At 39.9% G+C, this 20,642-nt stretch overlaps 1 protein-coding gene across 2 annotated transcripts in view; it reads right to left on the reverse strand.

Annotated features, from left to right (window-relative positions):
* Positions 1 to 424: 424 nt before the first annotated feature.
* Positions 425 to 20,642, reverse strand: part of LOC125878587 (putative cytochrome P450 120) — a 44,874-nt gene continuing 24,656 nt past the window's right edge. For both annotated transcript variants that reach the window (XM_049559881.1, XM_049559880.1), the window contains exons 10-11: positions 8,637 to 8,724; positions 425 to 2,045 (exon numbers count right to left, since the gene is read on the reverse strand). In XM_049559881.1, coding sequence (XP_049415838.1) covers positions 1,884 to 2,045; positions 8,637 to 8,724 — 250 coding nt within the window. In that variant the 3' untranslated portion in view covers positions 425 to 1,883. The remainder of the gene's footprint in view (positions 2,046 to 8,636; positions 8,725 to 20,642) is intronic.

Below are 20,642 nucleotides of genomic sequence, written 5' to 3' on the forward strand. Positions count from 1 at the left end.
AGTGCATAGACAGATTTGTTTACTTTCGCTGCAAGGTACCACATATTCATAAATACTTCACTGCGGAGTAGCCACCCAATGGTAAAAAATATTAGTGATTAAATCTATTAGTAATGCTAATAAGCTAATTTAAACTTAATAAGGTTACCTTTATCATTGCGGCTAAGATTTAATTAATTTTTTTGGACCAAAAATGGCTCCTCAGGTAGTAAAGATTGCTGAACGCTTGTACAGAAAGACAACTCAGACACATAATGCCTCTGCACATGCAATAAAAAGCACAGATTATTACCATCATTACCCCTGAGATCTACTTTGAAAAGCCAGACTCCCATGTTGGGAACCACCGGTATTAAAAATCACCAAATATTTAACCTGTAAATTTGACAAACTAAAGAAACAAAATCAACTACAGTGAAATACCCCAAATGTTAATTTTGTTTTTACTAAAAAATACAGCACACAGGCTTATGAAAGAACTAGGCAGCATGATAGTTAGGAAGTCATGTTTCAAATCTGTTGTACTAACATTACATGAAGTTAGATATTGTCTAATACGTCAAACCATGAGACAACATAAAAAAAGACATTTGACAATTATAGCAATTAAATGACCATGAAAGACACATGTTAACAAACAGTACAGTATAAAGAATGTGGACCACACTTGGGGTGCCCAGTAGCTTATTCAGTAGAGCAGGCGCCCCATGTACAAAGGCTTTGCTCTTGCTGCAGCGGCCAGAGGTTCGATTCTGACCCATGACCCTTTGCTGCTGTCATCCCTTCTCTCTCCCCCTTTCATGCTCATACTGTCCTATCAATTAAAGCATAAAGGCATAAAGGCCTAAAACATATCTTTATAAAAAGAACGAGCACCACACTTGAATATTAATAAATAAGAGGTTAAAACTAGTTCTCATCAATGTAACAGACGTAGTTTGGTTTTATGAATCATGGGCTAAGAATCACTCAGGTTACTAAGGTTATTTAAAATTCAAGCGTGCGCTCTCAAACGCCTTCTGGCATCATTTGCATGTGATTCAGATGGTGTGTGTATCACTGCCAACTGCTTTCAAAAATAACCAGGTTAATGTGTGTGTGTGTGTGTGTGTGTGTGTGTGTGTGTGTGTGTGACTTGCATACTAAAGTCAGTGTCAGTATGACGAACTGTTGCTAAGCAGTGGTGGTTGCTAGGTGGTGAAAGGGGGAGGGGAGACAGGTTTGCAGTTAGTGATGGAATCTGAGGGTTTACCTCTACGAGCGTGTGTGTGCACGTGTGTGTGTGTGTGTGTGTGTGTGTGAGTTCCCTTGGATTTATTTGGTTTAAGTGTTGACACTACAGTGTGGGGAAAGAAAAGCGGCATTTTTTGGGGGTGATTTCAACTTCTGTTCACAGCAAACTCCACCACGGGATAAAAGGATTCAACCTAGAGGCAATATCGGATGCATAAGTGTGTGAAAGAGCTTCATGTTGGTGATCTGGTGAATCTTCTTAAACTGTAACAACTGACTCATTAAAAAACAGACCGCAAAATGCTGTCTAGCAGCGTCAGATTCAGCAATGGAAGAACGACTATGAGTCATTTATTTTGTCTTCTGCTGCAGATTCATCAAGCAAAGCTGCAGAGTATCTGGCAGGAGAACACAGAGTGAAACCAGCACACTCCTCTGCTTTCCCCAGGACGATTACTGTATTATACGCAGCGGGGGGAAAGCCTCACAGTTTGCCGGCTTCCCTCTATTTGTGTTCACATATTTTCCAGCTTGTTCTGCACATCCTAGACAGGCATATCCGGCCTCTAGCTACAGTTTTTAGTGCTCGTATCTTTTTGTGTTTTTTCCTAACTTATCTGCAGGTACCTCGCTAAACATACTGTGCATCCCTAAACGGTGTCGCTCCTGTCAGATCTGGTCTGATCCAGTCGGGTGAAGGAGATGGTGGGGGGGTTGGCGGGGCGAGACACAGGCAGCCATTTGTACTCAAGGTCCTGTGATGGAGGGTCCAAACACCAGTCGTAGTGCTTTAGCAGGTACATGCACGCTTCCTGGCAGAAAAACAAGAAAAGATATTTAAAAAAAAAACAGTACTGAATGTGCTGTAACTTCAGTATCTTTGCTGCGCTGACATAAACGGAACTTACGTTCTGCCTGACAGATATCTAGAGTTAAAAGCATTGGGGGTGGAAGTGACAATTTCCTAATTTTATAGCAGCGCAGAAACAAAATGTTAAACCAGAAGGCACTTGGCAGAGTGAGAGCCTCCGCCAACGCTGCATGAGTCTCCAACTTGTAAAGCTACAGCCTCCATAACACTTTATGTTTGTTTGTGTGTTGTTGTTTTTTTCAGATTTGAAGGTAGGAAGGCAACGCAACACCTTTAAGCAGCCAAGCTGAAATGGAACATTAGGTCCATGAGACTTGGTTTACTCATCATAAACACTTTCCTGATATCAATGCTCATTTGACCATCTAGCAGAGCTCGGTAACAGCTTTCTGAATGCGTACATTTTCTCCCATCTCCACTCTACTTGGTACCACAAGACAGGAAAAAGCTGATTCTGTTTTATTCTACATACGACGTGCACTCAGAACTCCATGGCTGGTGATACCGTAGCCAGCATTCCCCATTGGCTGATGCTAAGCCACACAGTGGACCAATGGCATTCACCAGGAACAGCCCGTTGCCCCACCTCCCTCCACTTTGTGAATGAAGATTTTCCTGATAGAGGGGGAGGAGCAGGGGGAATGAATGGGAAGGGATGAAGGGAGGAAAGGAGTGAGGGATTCAGAGAAGGATGGTGATGGTGGGGGTGGGCGGAAGGAGGGAAGGATGAAGCAAGGAGGCGATGAGTCACATCTCTGACCTAGATCCCTGCGGTCTACTTTTTACTCTGATCACGCCCTCCTGTATGTGTGTGTGTGAGTGTGTGTGGTGGTATGTGCAAGTGGTCAGTCTGCTATGAGCCAATCAGACACAGTTTACAGCCAAATGTTCTGGTCTTTAGTGCCAACAGAGCAGGTTACAGTGAGATATGAGATTCAACGTGTGCATCGTTAATTCAAAATAAACCCTAACAAGGTGATGGATATTGTGTGTGTGTGTGTGTGTGTGTATTACTTGTACATTCTCACACAGCAGAGTTGGGTCATGTTGCTAAATGTTGCTGAGAGCAACTTTTACAAGAGGGAGCAGGGTTGACCCCGTTGCTAGGGATGACATCATGATTCTGCATTTATTAGTCTACAGTGATTGGCTGACAACTGACCGGCCTGTATCAGTGGATATGAAATAAAATAATTATCAATACACAGAAGTGGGACTGGACTGGAATCAATTAAATCAGAGGAAGTTAAAAAATGTAAATAATTAGATGATTACCCATAGTCCATGTGGAGAGCAAGACTATGAAAGCGATGTACTGCCCACCTTATCTCATTCATGCCACTTGTTTAAGCAATAAAAAAACAAAACAAAGAGCCTCTGGTTATCTAGAATAACTAATCTAGTTTTAAATAATGCGATATAATTGTCCTGCTGAACAATGCGGAGAGCTGAATAAGGAGGGAAACATTCATAAACCACTGAGCATTTTACCTGAGCACCATTTAATCAGGACCAACATTTACAATGACTCATGAGTGTGTGTGCATGTGTGTTGGACTGAGTCATCCCTCACGGCTGCATTTATAGTTTGCAGTAACACCTCCATCCATCTTATGGTTGTACGCATGTGTTGCCGTTTTTGGTCTTTAATAATCAGAAAAGAAAAAGAAGACATAGCCACCATGATATCAACCACTGGTTTGTGGACTCATGTTTTGAAGTGTCGAATTTGGCCTTTTTTTGGGAGCCAGAAGTGACTATATTTAGACTAGAGGGTGGAGCTGTGGAAGAGGGAGGCATGGATCTGACTGACAACCTGAGGACACCACTGTGGTTGCAACTTGTCAATAACAAGGTAGCCATGCGCTATAGCAACTGAGACCATAAACTCATCAGGAAAATTTTAATTAAAGTAATAAATTAAGCTAGAAGTAGGGTCATTTTCTCATAAACCTCTTTTTGCAACTAGTGGAGTCACCCCCTGTTGGCCATTAGAAAGAATGCAAGTTTAAAGCACTTCTCAATTGGATTCACTTTTCAGAACTGCAGGTCACCCCTTGAGAAAAGCATATAGGTTCAGTTTTAGTGACTGTAATCTAACAGGTAGGTTAAATAACCTACTTTACATATGTTAGCAAACAGCCTGACTCAACCGGGCCATACATTTTAATAATATCTAGATACGGAATGCCAAGATGGTACCTATTTATTGCAATAGAGTTGCTTGCCTGGCGCAACAAAAGGTTTTCTATCTTCAGGGTTTACTTCCCTGGTATGCGGCCCACTGAATATGTATGGTAGTGTTTCTGGCTCCACCCGCGGGTTTTTGCTCAGCTCATCGACTTTACATTGTCATGACGTCACAGGTTTTTAAATCACTTTTCTTGGCTTGAGGAAAGTTTTACAAAAATAAAAACCACCATGGTTCAAAAATTCAGGATAAAAAGATTAATAATGGACTTGTTTGCAGTCCAAGGTGTCATGTCAATAGTTTTACAGACGTCTCTTTTATAATGGTGGTCTATGGGGAAAATGTTCTTTAGGCTGCAAGGGATTTTTTTTTTTGCTACAGTACCACCAGTGGCCACTGGGAAAAGTTAGCTGCAAGGCTGAGCAGCCTTTCTGCTTCTAGCTTTCCTTAGGAAGTGTGCCGGGCTTTGAAGTCAATTTTCGTAGTGGCCAAACAGTAGAATTACAACCTCAAGGCCTGTCACCTGAAGCCATTGGGCCCAAAAAGATTTTTCGCCATAAATTTATATTGTGAAAGAGACATCTGTAAATCAGTGGATACATTTTTATGAGCGTCACAACCCCTGTAAAATGACTCATTTCACTAGCGAGATTTAAACAATTCAGTCAAATATAATTTTTACAACCACATGATTAAATTATTTTATCCACATTCAAGTTAGCAGAGTGCTCAGATGGAGGTAGCAAACTCAGCCAGCAGAAGTTTCTTGTCCACCTGCTCTATGAGACCAACAATGCTGAAGTAGTGCCAGTCCTCCAGGTAATTATACTGTCACTGAGCAGCTTTGATGATAGGTGTCAGTGGGGTCCCACCTCCAAGTTAGTTTCCAGGTCTCGTTATAGATCCATGTTAGCAATCATAAATAGGCACTGCGGGCCTCTTTAGCTTTGGTTTTGTCCCACAAGCAAGAATGTAAGGAATCCGTTACACATTGTGTTTATCTGCTGTAATGTAAGCTGCTAACATTAGCATGTCCAGCTAACTAGCTAAAAAAGCCCCATTCATGACAACATATCTACTGTGTGGTTACATTTCCACACTCTGTATAAGCCGGTCATTCAGTGTTAGGTCTGTAACATATTTAAGACCCTTTTAAAAGGCTCTAGTTTTTAAAGTAGTCGACTGGAAACACTGAGTCAGCTTTATGACAGCATTTTCAACCAGCTACAGCTGATAAAAACTACGGTGTTGACATTTAATTCTGCTTTTGTGAACCACTGTCTGACATCAGGGACCTATTATTTCAAACATTAAAAATAATTTGATGGTAGATGCTCCGATTATCATTACAAACTGTGCTGTACAATGACAGGAAGCTTGCAACAGTTGGATGGTGGGGCTTAGCACAATGTTTCACTTAAATGATTATGAAAAATTCAATTCTTTTATCAGAAATGTTAAACCTACACAAGGTTTTCCCATGATTACTGAGAACAAGAGGGAATCCTTGCATCCGGTTCCGCACGTTTCCAATTAAATCCCTGGGAATCCATCGGCTCACTGAGGTTGTTTTCAGGTTGGTGTCACCCTCCACTCCCCAGTGTCAAGGCTCACCACACAGACAGACACAGCTGTTCCAACGAGAACATCCTCCCATGGGAAAAATCTCTCTCCTTCCTGTTGTCACACCTGAAACACACCTGTCATGTGCAAGCATATATGTGTGAGTGTGTGTTTGTGTGTGTCTCCTGAGTATATAGGCACTGGTGGCTATGGTGAGTGCTGCCGTGGGGACTGGCAGGTGGTTTAAAGAGGACAGAGTGTACCTGGGCTCTCCGTCTGTTATGTCTAATAACACACACACACACACACACAGCCAAGCATTTCGTCATTCCCATGAGCAGTGCTCGTGGCTCACCCCTCTTTCTTTTCGCCAGACAAAAATGTGACCATTGTGCGTTTCTGAAAACCATGAATATGTTACATTCACACTTTTTATAGGTATCATATCAGTGTGTCTAGAGTGACAAAGTATTTGAGCTGACTATGTCACTGAGAGATAGCAGGGATGGTGGATGGCGTGTCACCTGGGCGAGACACCTGCCAAGCTGCATACCACTGTTCTAGACAAACAAACAAAATCAATGTGATTTGGTGAGTCAGTGCTGTGTTGCAGCAGCTTTTTAGGCACCAAACATGGGTGTTTTTTAGCGACCTGTCGCTGTGTGAATAGTGCCTTGGAAAAAAATTTTTTTTTCTTTTATGGAGACACCACTACCTCTCCTGTCTGGATAGTGACATGAAAAACTCTTTTTTTTTTTTTTAATCGTGCAATGACTACAGAGCCAGAAAAGACAAGTATAGGGACACATAGACAGCCAAAAGAGATTATATAAAATAAGAACAAGTCAAACGATGAAAATGATGAGGGTCCAAATTGGATAAAGGGAAGTAGGGGTGTGTCCCAAAGACAGTTACAGTGGCATTGTTTTTTGTTTTTTTTTGCGGTAACACTTTGTTTGAAGGTATCTACATAAGAGTGACATGACACTGTCATAACTATGACATTACACGGTCATGAACCTGTCATGAACATTATGTAAATGTCATAAATGTTTATGACTGCTATCATTAAGTGTCATTTAGTTTTTGTGATGACAAGTTGACACTGTTTGGGTTGTCTTGATAATGACAACTTCACATTAATCAAAGTGACATTACCAGAAGATGTCTTTGTCATGACAAGTTGACATTAAATTTGTTTGACATAATGATTAATACATTTTAGATTAGATTAAGACATCTTCTGGTAATGTCATTTTGATTAATGTCAAGTTGTCATAATCAAGACAACCCAAACAATGTCAACTTGTCATTACAAAAACTGAATGACACTTAATGACAGCAGTCATAAACGTTTATGACATGTACATAATGTTTATGACAAGTTCATGACAGTGTCATGTCATAGTTATGACAGTGTCATGTCACCTTTATGTAGATACCTTCAAGTAAAGTGTTACCGTTTTTCCTTAAGACATCATTGCGTTTCCTGCAAGGATTGTGTCTACACAGGTGGGTACCAAAAGCATGCTCTTTTCCTAACTATGAACAAGCAGTGTTTGTGCCTAAACCTAATCAAACATTAACCATGGTGTTATTGAAACAGAGTTTTAACGTATCCATCGTTTGCAGAAATGTACCATGCCAAAATTATTTCTGGCAATTGGGCCGGCCATATTATGTCTGTCATCAACAGTAACAGCAGTGTTGTACCTTCATCTGGTAGCAGGCAGAAGCTTTCCAATTTTTGCTTCCCTCTTAGCTGGTAACTCCCATTTTCTCCCATTAGTGAACACATTCACAGATAAATACAATACATCCAGTATATGTTTTCTTTCATAATAATATCTGCATCCTTAAATTGCACATTTTTAGTTCCCATGTACACAGCTACAGCAAGCAGTCGTACTTTAAACTGTCCTTTTGGCCATTAGGAGTTGAGGAGAGATGCTCAGCTCTAAGAGAGTACAGCAAGACCTCATTAAATAGTTAAACAAGCACTATTTCTGTGAGTGCCGGAGTACCTGAAGAAAACCCACGCTGACACGGGGAGAACATGCAAACTCCTCACAGAGGGGATCCCCCAGCCCAGGGTTGGAACCCTCCGCCCTGGGTTTGAACCAGAAAAACTCTCTTGCTGTGCTAATATCTGCACCACAGGAGCTTTTGTAAAATTTTTGTTTACACCACTTGCAGAATTTGTTTTCATGAAGTTCAACATCCATAATTATGATGTGAAAATCTAAATGAAAGAGTTCTCAGGTTGGATTGTAAGTTATAGTTATGTTTAGATACTGTATATGGGTTTAATGGCTGTAGACAAATGAAGACAACCTAACTGGTTGCCTCTATCTCACACCAGTGATCTTGTTAGTGCTATTATTTCTACAAATTCAGACCATCTTCAACATCAGCACTGTTGCATCCTCTCCTCACTAAAGGAGGATAAAGTTTTGTAACAGTCTTCCACTTAGTAAACTCCCCACTAAATATGACCTGGAAGCTCAAAATGAAAAAGACAGAGCTGAGGCTGCTAGATCATAAATGTCTCAACATCTCAGCATTTTAACTTCTTCTTTGTGTCTGTTTTTCCTGCTAAAGAACATTTATTAAATGCAACAGAAAGTGAGAAAGGAAGTAATGAAACCTTCGGTCAGTCTTTTTCCTCCTTTGCTCCTAAAATGAGACAAGTTTACAGACAGCTGGGCGAAGTGTGTGTGTGCATCTATGTACGGTATCTGTATTGCGGCAGTGTTATGAGCAAAGAAACGTAGTCACCTTAAGGAAGACATCTGTAAGTTTAGTCCCAATGCAGCTTCGGGGCCCATTGCCGAAGGAGCACAGGTAGTGCTCCTGGCCTGCATTCCTGCACACACAAAAACATACGTGGTTACACACGAGTGAAAAATGTGTTAAAATAAATCGAAGATGCAGAAATCAATATTCCAACAAAGCTTTAATAGTAAGAGGAACATAAAACCTTTTTTAAAATTATTTTCTACAAATCAGAGAGCTCAAGCCTATCTGTATTGTTCAACCAGATTGAATTTGAATTCCAGTCATAGAAGCAGAATAATGACCACTTCATGCCTCTGTTTCGCACGTCTAACAAAACTGTCAAAGAGGGTGTTGTTATCCACAGGATGATCATCAGATGTGACGTCATCTGATGATCAGATGATGATGACATGATGGGCAGACTTCACATCTCTTGACCAGTGACAGGACCTGATTGGTGCTCACTGATCATGTAAGTAGACTGCTCAAATGTTTTAGCCATAATGTGGAATGCATTGCAAAATTGCCTCTGTCTGTGTGTCAGATCTTTGTCGACTTGCATCAATGCAATCAATATTAGCCTTATGGCTCTGGGCAGTGTTGTACAGTCCACCACTTTTCCGACCAAAATATCTCAATAACTGTTGCATGGATTGCGATGAAAGACACATTCATGGTTCCCCGAGGATGAATTGTAATCACTTTACTGATCCCCTGCCTTTCTACGTAGTGCCACCATCATGTAAAAATCCCAATTTGTCCAATAATTTAGCATAGTGTTCGTTGAGGGAAGACATGCCAAGCTCAGCTCACATCCCAGCTACATCAGCTGATTTCAAACAGCCCAGTCAACCGATGGAGCAGCTGATTGGTGGAAGGAAGTCAGCTGATACATCACATGATTCCTTTCTATGAAACCAGTTGGCAAATCTCATTCAGGGCCCTATTTAAACTGCTCTGGCCTGCCTGCTGTTGCTGCTTCCTCTGCAAGCCACTTTGCAACCCACCTCCACCCCAGCTCCTCCTTTTCATGTTGTGTCTGGGAGGTTTGCTCTCTCTGCCTTAGGCTTTCCATGTAGGCGCATGGAAGGGCAGGGAGGTTTGCTCTCTCTGCCTTAGGCTTTACACGTAGGCGCGTGGAAGAGGCTTCCTGCATAGGCCTAGGAAAGACAAAGAGGCCCCAGGACATAGCCATACCATCAAATGTAACAATGCAAATGGTAGTAAAGTTTTCTTTGACTTAAATGGTCCTGACTGAACTTTGTAATAAGACCAAATACCTGTAAAAGCAATGACATTCCCATGAGTCTCAGCTGTACATTGTGTTGTGCTAATTAGCAAATGTTTGTATGCTAGCATGCTAAACTAAGGTGGTGAGCATGGTGTAAAGATTATACTTTTGTACATCAGCATGTTAGCATTGTTATTGTGAGCAGGTTAGCATGTTAACATTAGCATGTAGCTCAAAGGACAGCATCACAGACATGGCTATAGACTGTATTCTTGTTTTGACTGCCTTCACCTTGTTATATTTCATACTTTTCACATTTTGTACTTTCTTAATAAATACTAATCTCTCCCTTAAAGGTTTTGTAAACATTTTAAAATTGTTTTAAAAAGTGTTGCCTGTTTGAAAAGCTGCTCACCCTTGCACCCCCAACCTATTTTCAGAGCAACAGCAAGCCGTTGTTTATGCTAGATCAGGGCTCAATATGCTCCCTGATTGTTGTTGGTACTTTAAGTACATCTGGACAATTTTTTGTACTCCATCTACCAGAGCTCACTCACTGTGTGTTAGGAAGAGGTGTTATGCAGCAAGAGAATTTTAAGGTGCCATGTAGAGGGTTTTTTATTGTGTTCGAATAAAAGTTTTGTGTAAATTCAGTGTCTCTCACCAAAATCATTGAACATGTTGATGCAATGCCTTTGTTAAAAACATCTGCAAAGCCTTTTTTTTTCTTTAAAAAAAAGGGGGCATATAACTACATCCATGTTCGCTTGCTTGAAGTCTTCTCTCACTGCCTTTGTGGGTATGTTGCCAGGCTTCTTTGTGCATTACCTCCACAAAGTGTCGACCAGCAGAATTGCATTAAAACCAGCATCAGGAATGTTTAACATGCATGATACAAACAAAACGTGGATCCATCTTGTTTCATAGAACTACTAGTGGTCAAAAACCCAACACTTCTATTTGGTTCCAGCTGACCTCTGACCTCTCTGTGCCATGAGAGTCAATGAAATGATAAATTTGTCTTTTGAGCATTGACAGAAAATCACATGGACTCTGGACAGAATGAAGAACACAACACGAGCTTGAATCATTGTCACAGCTTGACACGTGTTGACTGTCTGACTTTCACTGCCATACCTGCTGTAACTTTCCAATTTCTCCTCTAAGATTATACTTATAAATAAAGAGATGCTGGTTGTTTCCAGCCGACAGGTTTGTCAACAGCCTGCTAATGCAGGCCATCTCTCCCCTCTCACCACTAATGCATCCTGTCTTCCTGAAACCTGAGCTCTGATTAAAGGCAAACAGGAAGCATTAGTGGTGTGTATAGTCTGGGTCCAGTGTGTGTGAGAGGCTTTGTGTGTGTGTGTGAGTTTGAGACATAGAGAACAGAGAGAATATTAGTGTTCTCTGCAGCATCTGTCTAATGGTTTAATGTACTATTAGGCCCATCCTGAAACAGTAAGATGTGTAGCATACAATGCAGTCCTGTAATACTGAGACAGGGAGAGGGGAAGTCTTACCACACAGTCCAGTAGCAGGATATATCAAATATGCTCAATGCATGGGAAGTAAATCAGAGAAGTATGATCTAATGTACAGTATAATTAATTTTTCTACTCTAAAGCGTAATGAGAGAGCAGTCTGAAACACTGTGACTGAGCTCTGCGGCCAGGAAGACATTTAATTAATCCAGTTAAGTATTAATTTTATACCCTGTGTGACCCTATTTTCACTGTATCTTATTTTCATTTTTTTAAATATAATTTTTAAGTGTAAAGTTTCATCTGTTTCAGGTCATCTGTTTACTTTTTATTCAGTCATGTGGATTTTATTTTATGTATCATTATTATTATCATCATTAACTTTTATGAATTGAGTATAAATTAAGTAAAATCAATAAAGAAAGTATTAGTTTTAAAGGAATACTTTGCCCCCAAATGGACCATTTATATAGCAGTTACTCACCCTGGGTTACATTAAATTTTATGAGGAAAACTTTTCTCCCATACCTCCATGGGTTTAAAAAGAAAATTTTTGAGGAATTGAAGTCATAGGGGTCCGCAGCAGAACTGTATCAAAACTCATGCAGTATAATCAAAGTCTCAATTATCCAGTCATATGCTCAGTACTTCCCAAACAGAAAGAAACATATTTATGTTCTCTTCAAAGCCAGAATCCATTGACAAAAACAGTAATTTTACGTCACTGAACACAGGAGCTGCTGGTCTACCACTGCATCGACTTAGCGCGTTTGATTTTTGGGTTCATCAGACTCACACAATAACAGAAAAAAAGCTTACTGATCGAGGCGGTAGTAGACCCGCAGCTCCTGTGTTCAGCAAGGTAAAATTACTGCTTTTGTCAATGACGTCTTGATTTGAAGAGAGCGTTGAGAAGTTTTGCTTTTAGTTTAGTTCCCTGTCGGAAAGGGCTGTCTGTTTGGGAAGTACTGAGCATATGACTGGATAAATTAGACTGTGCGTTCCAATACCCATACTACCATACTATATAGTATGCCAGAAAGAGATTTAGTATGTCCAAATACATAGTATGTCAAATGCAGTATGTCAAAAATACCAGGATGTTCTGCTACATCCAGTCTGATTTTGCAGTATACAAGCTAGCATGCCTTTCTGGCTATTTTGACGCACAATCCTTTGCACAGCGGACAAAACGTCACATCGACTGAGCTGCAAACAGATGACAGCTTGAAAGCTTCTTGACAGGTGACTTACAACTTGTTGCAATCTGTCAGAAGCTGCAATGACGGATGACAGTGCATTCAAGTGACTGATGATCAGTCGAACAGTAATAATAGGAATATTAATCGTTTAATTGAATATAAATATAACCAACTACAAAAGGGCATAGACTATTATTAAACAATAACAGAGAAATGCAACCTATGTGATTTTACCATTGTGAATATAACATTAGAATCTACAATGTATGCGGTTGTAACTTACACACTTGGATTATTCTGCACTAGTTGTATGGTAATTAGCAAATTAATGTCTTGACATAGTTTTACTGATGTTAAACCCTATGAATTAAGTTACTCCAGAATTTTCTCTGTTTTAGGGTTCTTCGTTCAGTCTTCTTCATGAATTCAATTTAACATGAGGTGAGTAATCAATATACAAATGATTATTTCAGTGGGGAAGTATTCCTTTAACCCTTTGAAACCTGGAGTGACATCACTTTTCTTCAAATTGGTGCGATTTCTTTTAAAGACTTGAGAAAAATAACACAATAAATTATTTAAAAAAATATTTTAAAAAATACGAATTATTATCATTTTTATCCCCTTTTTCCAGGTTATTTCCTTGTTTGTTTGTCTGTTTTTCACTTCTTTCCTTTCCTTTTTTAAAATGAATTTTTGTGTTTAGAATTTGCTCTTTTTAATAATTTCTTGCAATTTTTTTTTCAGCACTGGAACAGTTAAACAAATCAAAAAGGAACATTACTTCTAGGTGCATGTTGTGGTTTAGTGGTTTATTTTCTGTCTTTATATTCTCATGGATAAACTGCTGAACATGGGTGCATCACACTGACATTTATCAAGTTTTTCCAGTGGAGTCTGATAACAGAAAATGTTTCAGTGATCTAAAACATCAATGGTAAATGCAAGCTGTGTGATTGCATCAGGTCCTGGTGTCGTTCAGAAGCTTCAAAGCAAGATGTTTCAAACAATTCAACACTGGAAATTCCATTTTGTGACTAAGTGTCACCAAAGCATCTAATCTACTATAAAACCTGTGGTTAGAATGAACTGAGTACACCCAGAATAATACCTATGTGTATATTTGTCCATTAATACACAGACTGTGACACACAGACCTGAAGTTATCTTTAGGGACTTCAGCATTCATACAGCAGTTGATTTACTGAAATGGAGAAACGCCTTAACAGTAATTATCTAGCAATGGCAATCTTAAGATCTGCTGATAATTTCCACTCAAATGAAAACTGATGTTCCTCAGCATTTTTAGCAGACAAGAAGGAAACTCCCTGTCGTCACATTTATCTAGTAAAACTAGCAACACAGGCCGCTGCAGTAGCTCAGATTCTTATCTGTGTTTGGTAGCGTTTCCGATTCATTTATCTACGGCCGGAGCCTGTGTGGGTGTTTGGCTGATAGGATGTTAACTCTCCAGCTCAACTATTTGCTTCCAACTGGAAAAGCACACAAACACATGGACTGACGATACATTATGCACTGGGACACACACACAGCCGCAATATAAGCAATTATCACACAGAAACACACACACGCGCGCACACAGATAATGTGGTTAAAGTTATTGTAGGTGGGCTTGTTATGTAACAGGACTGCAGTCATTAAATAAAACAGCCAGGTGGCAAGGAAAGGAGCCAGGCAACTATCAAGGCAGACAGGAAAAGAGTCTCCAGGAAGACTGACAGATGGAGAAGCAGAGAAAGAGGCAGGTAGGAGGAAAGAGAAACAGACCGGAAGATAAATAGAGGGTTTGAAGAGTAAATACAGCAAACACACAGACAGACAGAAAGACGGTTACATCCTGAGGGAAATTCACTAGTTCAAGCCGCAATTAAGACACATACTAGCATACACATGCATGAGTCTCACACATACAATTACCTCTCAGCCCAAAGCCAAACGGTTCCTACTGAAGATATAATCTTTAAAAAAAAACACATACACCATATAGTTTCATTTTCAAAAAAGGCTAAACAATTTCCCCAAACAGCTGGGCACTGTAGTTTTTAGTAAACGACACTATAACGCGAGTAAATGGTGCGTTTGTTGGGGAGTGGAAGATGTAGTGTGCTACTGAGTATTTCTGGCAGCAGCCTGGTGTGTGTGGGATTAACTCAAAATAAACTGCAGTGCTCATGTTCATTGTAATGAAGGATCATGTCACCCAGTGCAACAGTATGGCGAATGCTTAAAGCCCTAGTCCACCTAAAAATGTGCTTTTCTTCTGTTTGTGTCCCCTTAAATGTCTGACCTTGATTAACGGACATGCATTTGTGCAGAGTTTGTCACTAGAGAGGTGTTAACATGATCCTCTACTAAAGAAGGCGACATCTGGACACTTCCCTAAAATCTGAGATCGAAATGTACACCTGGCAAGCTAGGTTAGGTACGTCATTAATATGAAAGCCAATCCCTGTCTAAGACATACTGACAGAGGAACCAACTTCAATGCAACACCACGTCCTCAGGAAAGCTGCTGCTTCCAATTTTTCCCAGTGGCCACTCACGGTATTGCAGCAAAAAAATCCCCAGCAGCCCAAAAAGCATTTTACCCATGAACCACCATTATAAAACAGACGTCTACAAAACTGTTGACAGGACACCTCAAACTGCAAACAAGGTCAATTATGACTTTCTATTATGAATTTTTGATCCACGTAAACCTTGTATTCATAAAACATTCCTCTATAGATACTAAAAAAACTTTTCCACCGAGAAAAGTGATTTAAAAATCTAGGACGTCATTACAATGTTAAGCCTAAGAGCCGAATGGGAATTTGTGGGTGGGGCTCGTGGGAGAAACATGGCTACACATATAAAGTGGGCTGCATACCCTGGAGGTTAGCCTGGTAGCTGGAAATGTTTTTGGCAAATGTGCCAGCTGAGCTTTTGACTGATTAGGCGCCATCTTGGGGTCTGGTATCCAGATCTGATAATACATCCATGCACAACACCGAAAGAGAAGTGAGAATGCATTAGCATCATTAAAGTTTTGAAAGCAAACGTGGCAGAGTGTGCAGTTTTTGGATGTAAGCTGGACCATTGTCACAACACTATAACACTGTAGCAGATATTATTTTATGTTTGACAAGCCAACGGCAGTCACAAGCTAACAAGCTAACAAACAACATAAACAATTAAAATCTGCTTACTACGCTTACTATTCTAATTCTATTATAACTTGTCTAGCTGCCAATTCTGACGGAGTCTGATGAGGCTCAAACATGTATGGCTGAATCCAGTGTTTCCTCTAATGCTAACGCCAGCCATCTTGCTATGCACTGCTCTTTCACTGGTCACCAGTCTAGCCCTGGTGGTGCTGTGCCAGCACTGGAGAAAGCAAAGAGTGAAACCTAGAGCTAGCAGCGGTGGTGGGTAGTGATGGCCTCATGAAGCCTCATGAAGCATTTTCTTTATTTTCTGAGCCCACTAGATGGCACTCTTGGTTTAAAGAGAGAATCTAAAAGAATTGCAATTCAGTGTGTTTTAAACCTTTTTGTTTTAAACAAAAAGCGCCATCTCGTGGCCTCAGAAAATAAAGAAAATGCTTCATGAGGCTTCATCTGGCCATCACTAGTGGTGGGTATGGCGGGGCAGAGGCCAGATCAGGAATTTCTCCACGAGGGAGAAAAAGTAGATCTGCTTCCAGCCCTTTTTCAAAGCGGCTTTTACCTTTTAATTTGGGAAAACCATATTAAACAAAATATTAATAAATTAATTAGCATTTTTACATACTTGCCGTCCATGTCTGTCGGGTGAATTTAATAGTTTTTGGAAACAATGGAGATCTACTGCATGGCATGTTGAATAAGATAGTGTACGTCAGGGCTTTCTACAGACAATACTTGTCAGTCGTGTCAATTCTTTGTGGGTTTGAGTCTTGTGGGATTTGCTCACTGTAAGAAAAATGTATTACCGGATTTATACTTTAAGTGTTAGTGTAACTGGTGGACTCTAGTGTTGTATTGATATGAAGAAGCCCAGAGCATGGATTTCTTTGGAGGTGATCTCCGTTTATTCCTGTCAGCAAGAGGTAAAAACAAAATCCTCCATCAATTACGACCATATAACTGGAGCTCCTACACAAATTAAGTGACACAGGAATATGTTAGCATATCATACATTAAGTTTGGGCTGGAAAATGAACTTATGAACATAACTTAACAGCGCTATAACATGGAAATTACTACGAGAGCAATGTCGCAACCTCTCCCATGGAGTACAACAGCAAAAGGGGAGAGGCAAGGCGCGAGACAAACATTCCACATATTCACAATGGAGGCCTAAGCATGTTGTGTAATAACAACTGAAACAAATTTTGTGTAATTATAATACTTTATATTACAAATGTACATTTGACTTTATTACACATATTACTGGTGTATAACTGACCCTGTTACATTAGAACGCTTTAAGTCTGAATGTCTCAGACCTTGAACAAGCTATGGACTAAATTTAAGACACGTACATTTTATGTTTTGTTCTTTTTAAAACGATCTTTTTAAATCACTTTAATAGGTCTACATGTCTTACTTATGTATGCTATATATGCTCCTGCTGTGGAAAGAATTTCCCCCTTGAGGGCAATTAATTAACCATGTATCTATAATTTTGTCTCAAGTAAGGAAAATCTCCTCTGACTCATTCTTTAACCCTATCCTATCTTGTAGGATGCACACACTTGAACAGCATACAGGGAATCCCCATTGGTAAAAACTGGTATGAGGTGGACAGTTACCATGGCAGCAGCTAACTGTCTGTTCATTCATAGATTTCTTTCATTGAGTGTTCTGTTGCTTTTATGTCCACTTCAGGTGATTTAAGCAACCACTGCTAAGTTAACATGGTGTTATTTATAAGTAGATCATCAAAAAATATATTTCATAACTACAATAGTTTATTTATTTTCTTCTTTTAACTCCAAGAATCTAGTTTGAATTTATTTTATCTCTTTGCCATTATAGGAAAAGTCATATGCTGTAGTATTTCCTTTTTAGTGAATTAATGGTTTGACCATAAAGACCTCATTGTAGGAGGTAAAAATGAATAAATGCTTGACCTTGAAAAATTGTCGGTTTTATGATCATGCTCGCAGCAGCAACAAAAAGGGAACGAGTAAACTGCTTAAACAGATGCTGCTAAACATGTGTGTGCTTGTGCGTCTGTGCCTTTTATTTGTCTTCACTGATTTAAACTGTCAGTTCCGCTAAAAGGGGTTTCATAACGGTGGTTATATTTAACTGATAAGAGGGAAGCCCCAAACTAGAAGAGAACATTTCCTTACAGAGGAATCACCCCCCTTTTTGTTCTGGGAGACACACACACACACACACACACACATAGACAAAAACAAAAAAAAGGAAAAAAAAAAAAAGAAGCCGGATAGGATCTTCTCTGACTCATTTTTCTGTATACCATCCCTCTCCACAGGGCATCATTCTCCCCCACCCTGCGCACACACACACACACACACACACACACACACACACACAGGGAATCCCTATTGGTAAAGACGGTGTCAGGTGACCCGTTTCCATGGCAGCAGCTACCTACATACATACATTCATAGATTCCCCCCCCCCGCTCTGTCGCCTGAATGAAGGCGAAGCATGAATGAGAAAAAACAGGTGAATGGAGGAAGTGGATGAATGATTGACTTTGAGAATGAATTGGTGAAGGAGTCAGAGCAGGTTTTATTATACTAGAGCTGGTGGCACAGTGAGAGCCATCTTTAACTGTTTCTTTGTGTATCTGTGTTGTGTTCATGTTGTATTTACCCCCTCAAATCTGTTTGTCTGAGCTATACAGTATATGTAAAAGTGATCATGTCAGATTTATGTGCTCAGGGATTGTTAATGATCTGCATCAGTTTCTATGGCAACAATGTAGGCGAATGTATATGTGGCGTTATCCATTGTGATTTTTTACAGAATCATAAAGCAAGCTGCAGTCCACACACCTAAACTAAACTAAGGGCTAGTCAGTTGTGTATGGCAGGTATCACAGCGGGTAAACAGGCACCTGTCCCAACTATTTAGGAACGTGTTGCTGGCTTCACATTCAAATGAGAGTATATTTATAACTAAAATGAATGCTTTGCGGTTGTGCGCCTTCCCACGCACAGAAGATCTACTCAATCAGCACAGTTTTTAATTGTGAAACCCAGATTAGTGTCGCCAATTCATTATCTGACCAAATGTTCCCCTACTGTTCTTGAGATATGACGTTGAATAATATATTTTTGCAGAACATTATGATGTCACAGTCAAGTTGACCTTTTGGTTATCAAGTGTCATTACTTCATTATTATATTCCATTAGACATTCGTGTGAAATTTTTTCATAATTAGTGTATGAATTCTGGGGCCTTCCCCTAATAGTCGACCAAACGTTAGTCGACCAGATTTCATTGGTCGCTTAGTCGCAGAAAAAAACAAAAAAACAAAAAAAAGGTGAAACTCTGTTGGGAGCTGTGCCTTGTCAAAATAAATCAAAACCTTATGAAAGGACAAAAGGACAGACACAGGAAGTGGCCACACTCAGCAGTCAGACAGTCACGTTAATTTCCAGGGCTGGTACCTGCGGTTATTCCACAGGCTAGTTAATAACATGTCGGGCAGGAAATCCAAAGTGTGGGATCATTTTGAGAAGGTGAAGGACGAACCCAAGGTGATATGTAAACTCATCTTCATTGGCCGACAATAGGGCTGCCACTAACGATTATTTTCACTGTCGACTAATCTGTCGATTATTTCTTCGATTAGTAGACTAATTATTTCATCAAAAAATGTGTTAAATATTGAAAAATGTCGGTCTGTCTCGCCCAAACCCCAAAATTACGTCATCTAATGTCTTGTTTCATACTCACGCCAAAGGGTTTTAGTTCACTGTCACAGGAGATTGTGTAAAGCTGCCAATATCTGAACGTAAGAAGCTGCAGTAAGAGTATTTTGGGGTACTTTTATAGTACTTTTCTATGAAAAATAACTCAAACTGATTAGTCGACTACTAAAATAGTCACCGATTATTTTAATAGTCGATTAGTCATGGATTAGTCAACTAATCGTGGCAGCCCTAGTCGACTACAAACATGACGTATCATCTGAAACATGGAAGTAGCTACATGCCCATTAGCCACTTAGCACAATCATTACTGCTTTGTCGACAGTGTCATTAACAGGCAGCTCTCTCATTGTGTGATGTGCACTTGTAGATAAAATATAGGCCTACATTAATGAAGGTTCATTAGTACGGTTGTGTTGCCCTGCCCAAAATATATAATTTAATAATTAAATTAATATTGTAAACATGCGGGTGACTAGTCAACCAATGGCCCTAAATGATGACAATTGGTTGACTTGGAAAATGTTTCGTCAGTGGCAGCCCTGATGAATTCTTGCGTTATGGTCAAAAACATGTTCTGTGTGGTCACAATGACCTTTGACCTTCGATCACCAAATTCTAATCAGTTCATTCTTGAGTCCAAGTGGACATTTGTGTCCAATTTGCAGAAAATTCCCTCAATGCGTTCTTGAAATACTACGTTACAAGAATGGGATTTACGTACGGACAGACACATAACCTGCTTCCAGTCATGGCTATCACAAGAACAGAGGCAACAAACTGGAGGCTGGAGTTTTTGGATTTAATGTTGGTGCGACTAACTACACAGCATCCGTTCACATTGCGTTATTAAGCAGTTTGTTTAGAGCAGTAATCTGGAGACATGATGTAACTGTGTGTATGCCTCTGCCGTCTACCATGGACGTATTATTAGATCTGAATACTGGAACCCCAAGATGGCGCCTATTCAGTCCAGTGACAGCTGCTTGCCTGATGCGTACACCAGAAAGTTTATACCTTTCAAGCTTAATTTGGGAATAATCCGCCTACTTAATATGTGCGTCACAGATTTTAAAACGCTTTTCTTGGCTCAAGGAAAGTTTCAAAAATATAAAACCTCCAAATTTCAAAAACTAATTATGGGAAGAGCTGTAATCAACACTGTATGCAGTCCAAGGTGTTCAGTCAAC

The sequence above is a fragment of the Epinephelus fuscoguttatus genome, linkage group LG18, assembly GCF_011397635.1.
Source record: "Epinephelus fuscoguttatus linkage group LG18, E.fuscoguttatus.final_Chr_v1".
Taxonomy (NCBI): Eukaryota; Metazoa; Chordata; class Actinopteri; order Perciformes; family Serranidae; genus Epinephelus; species Epinephelus fuscoguttatus.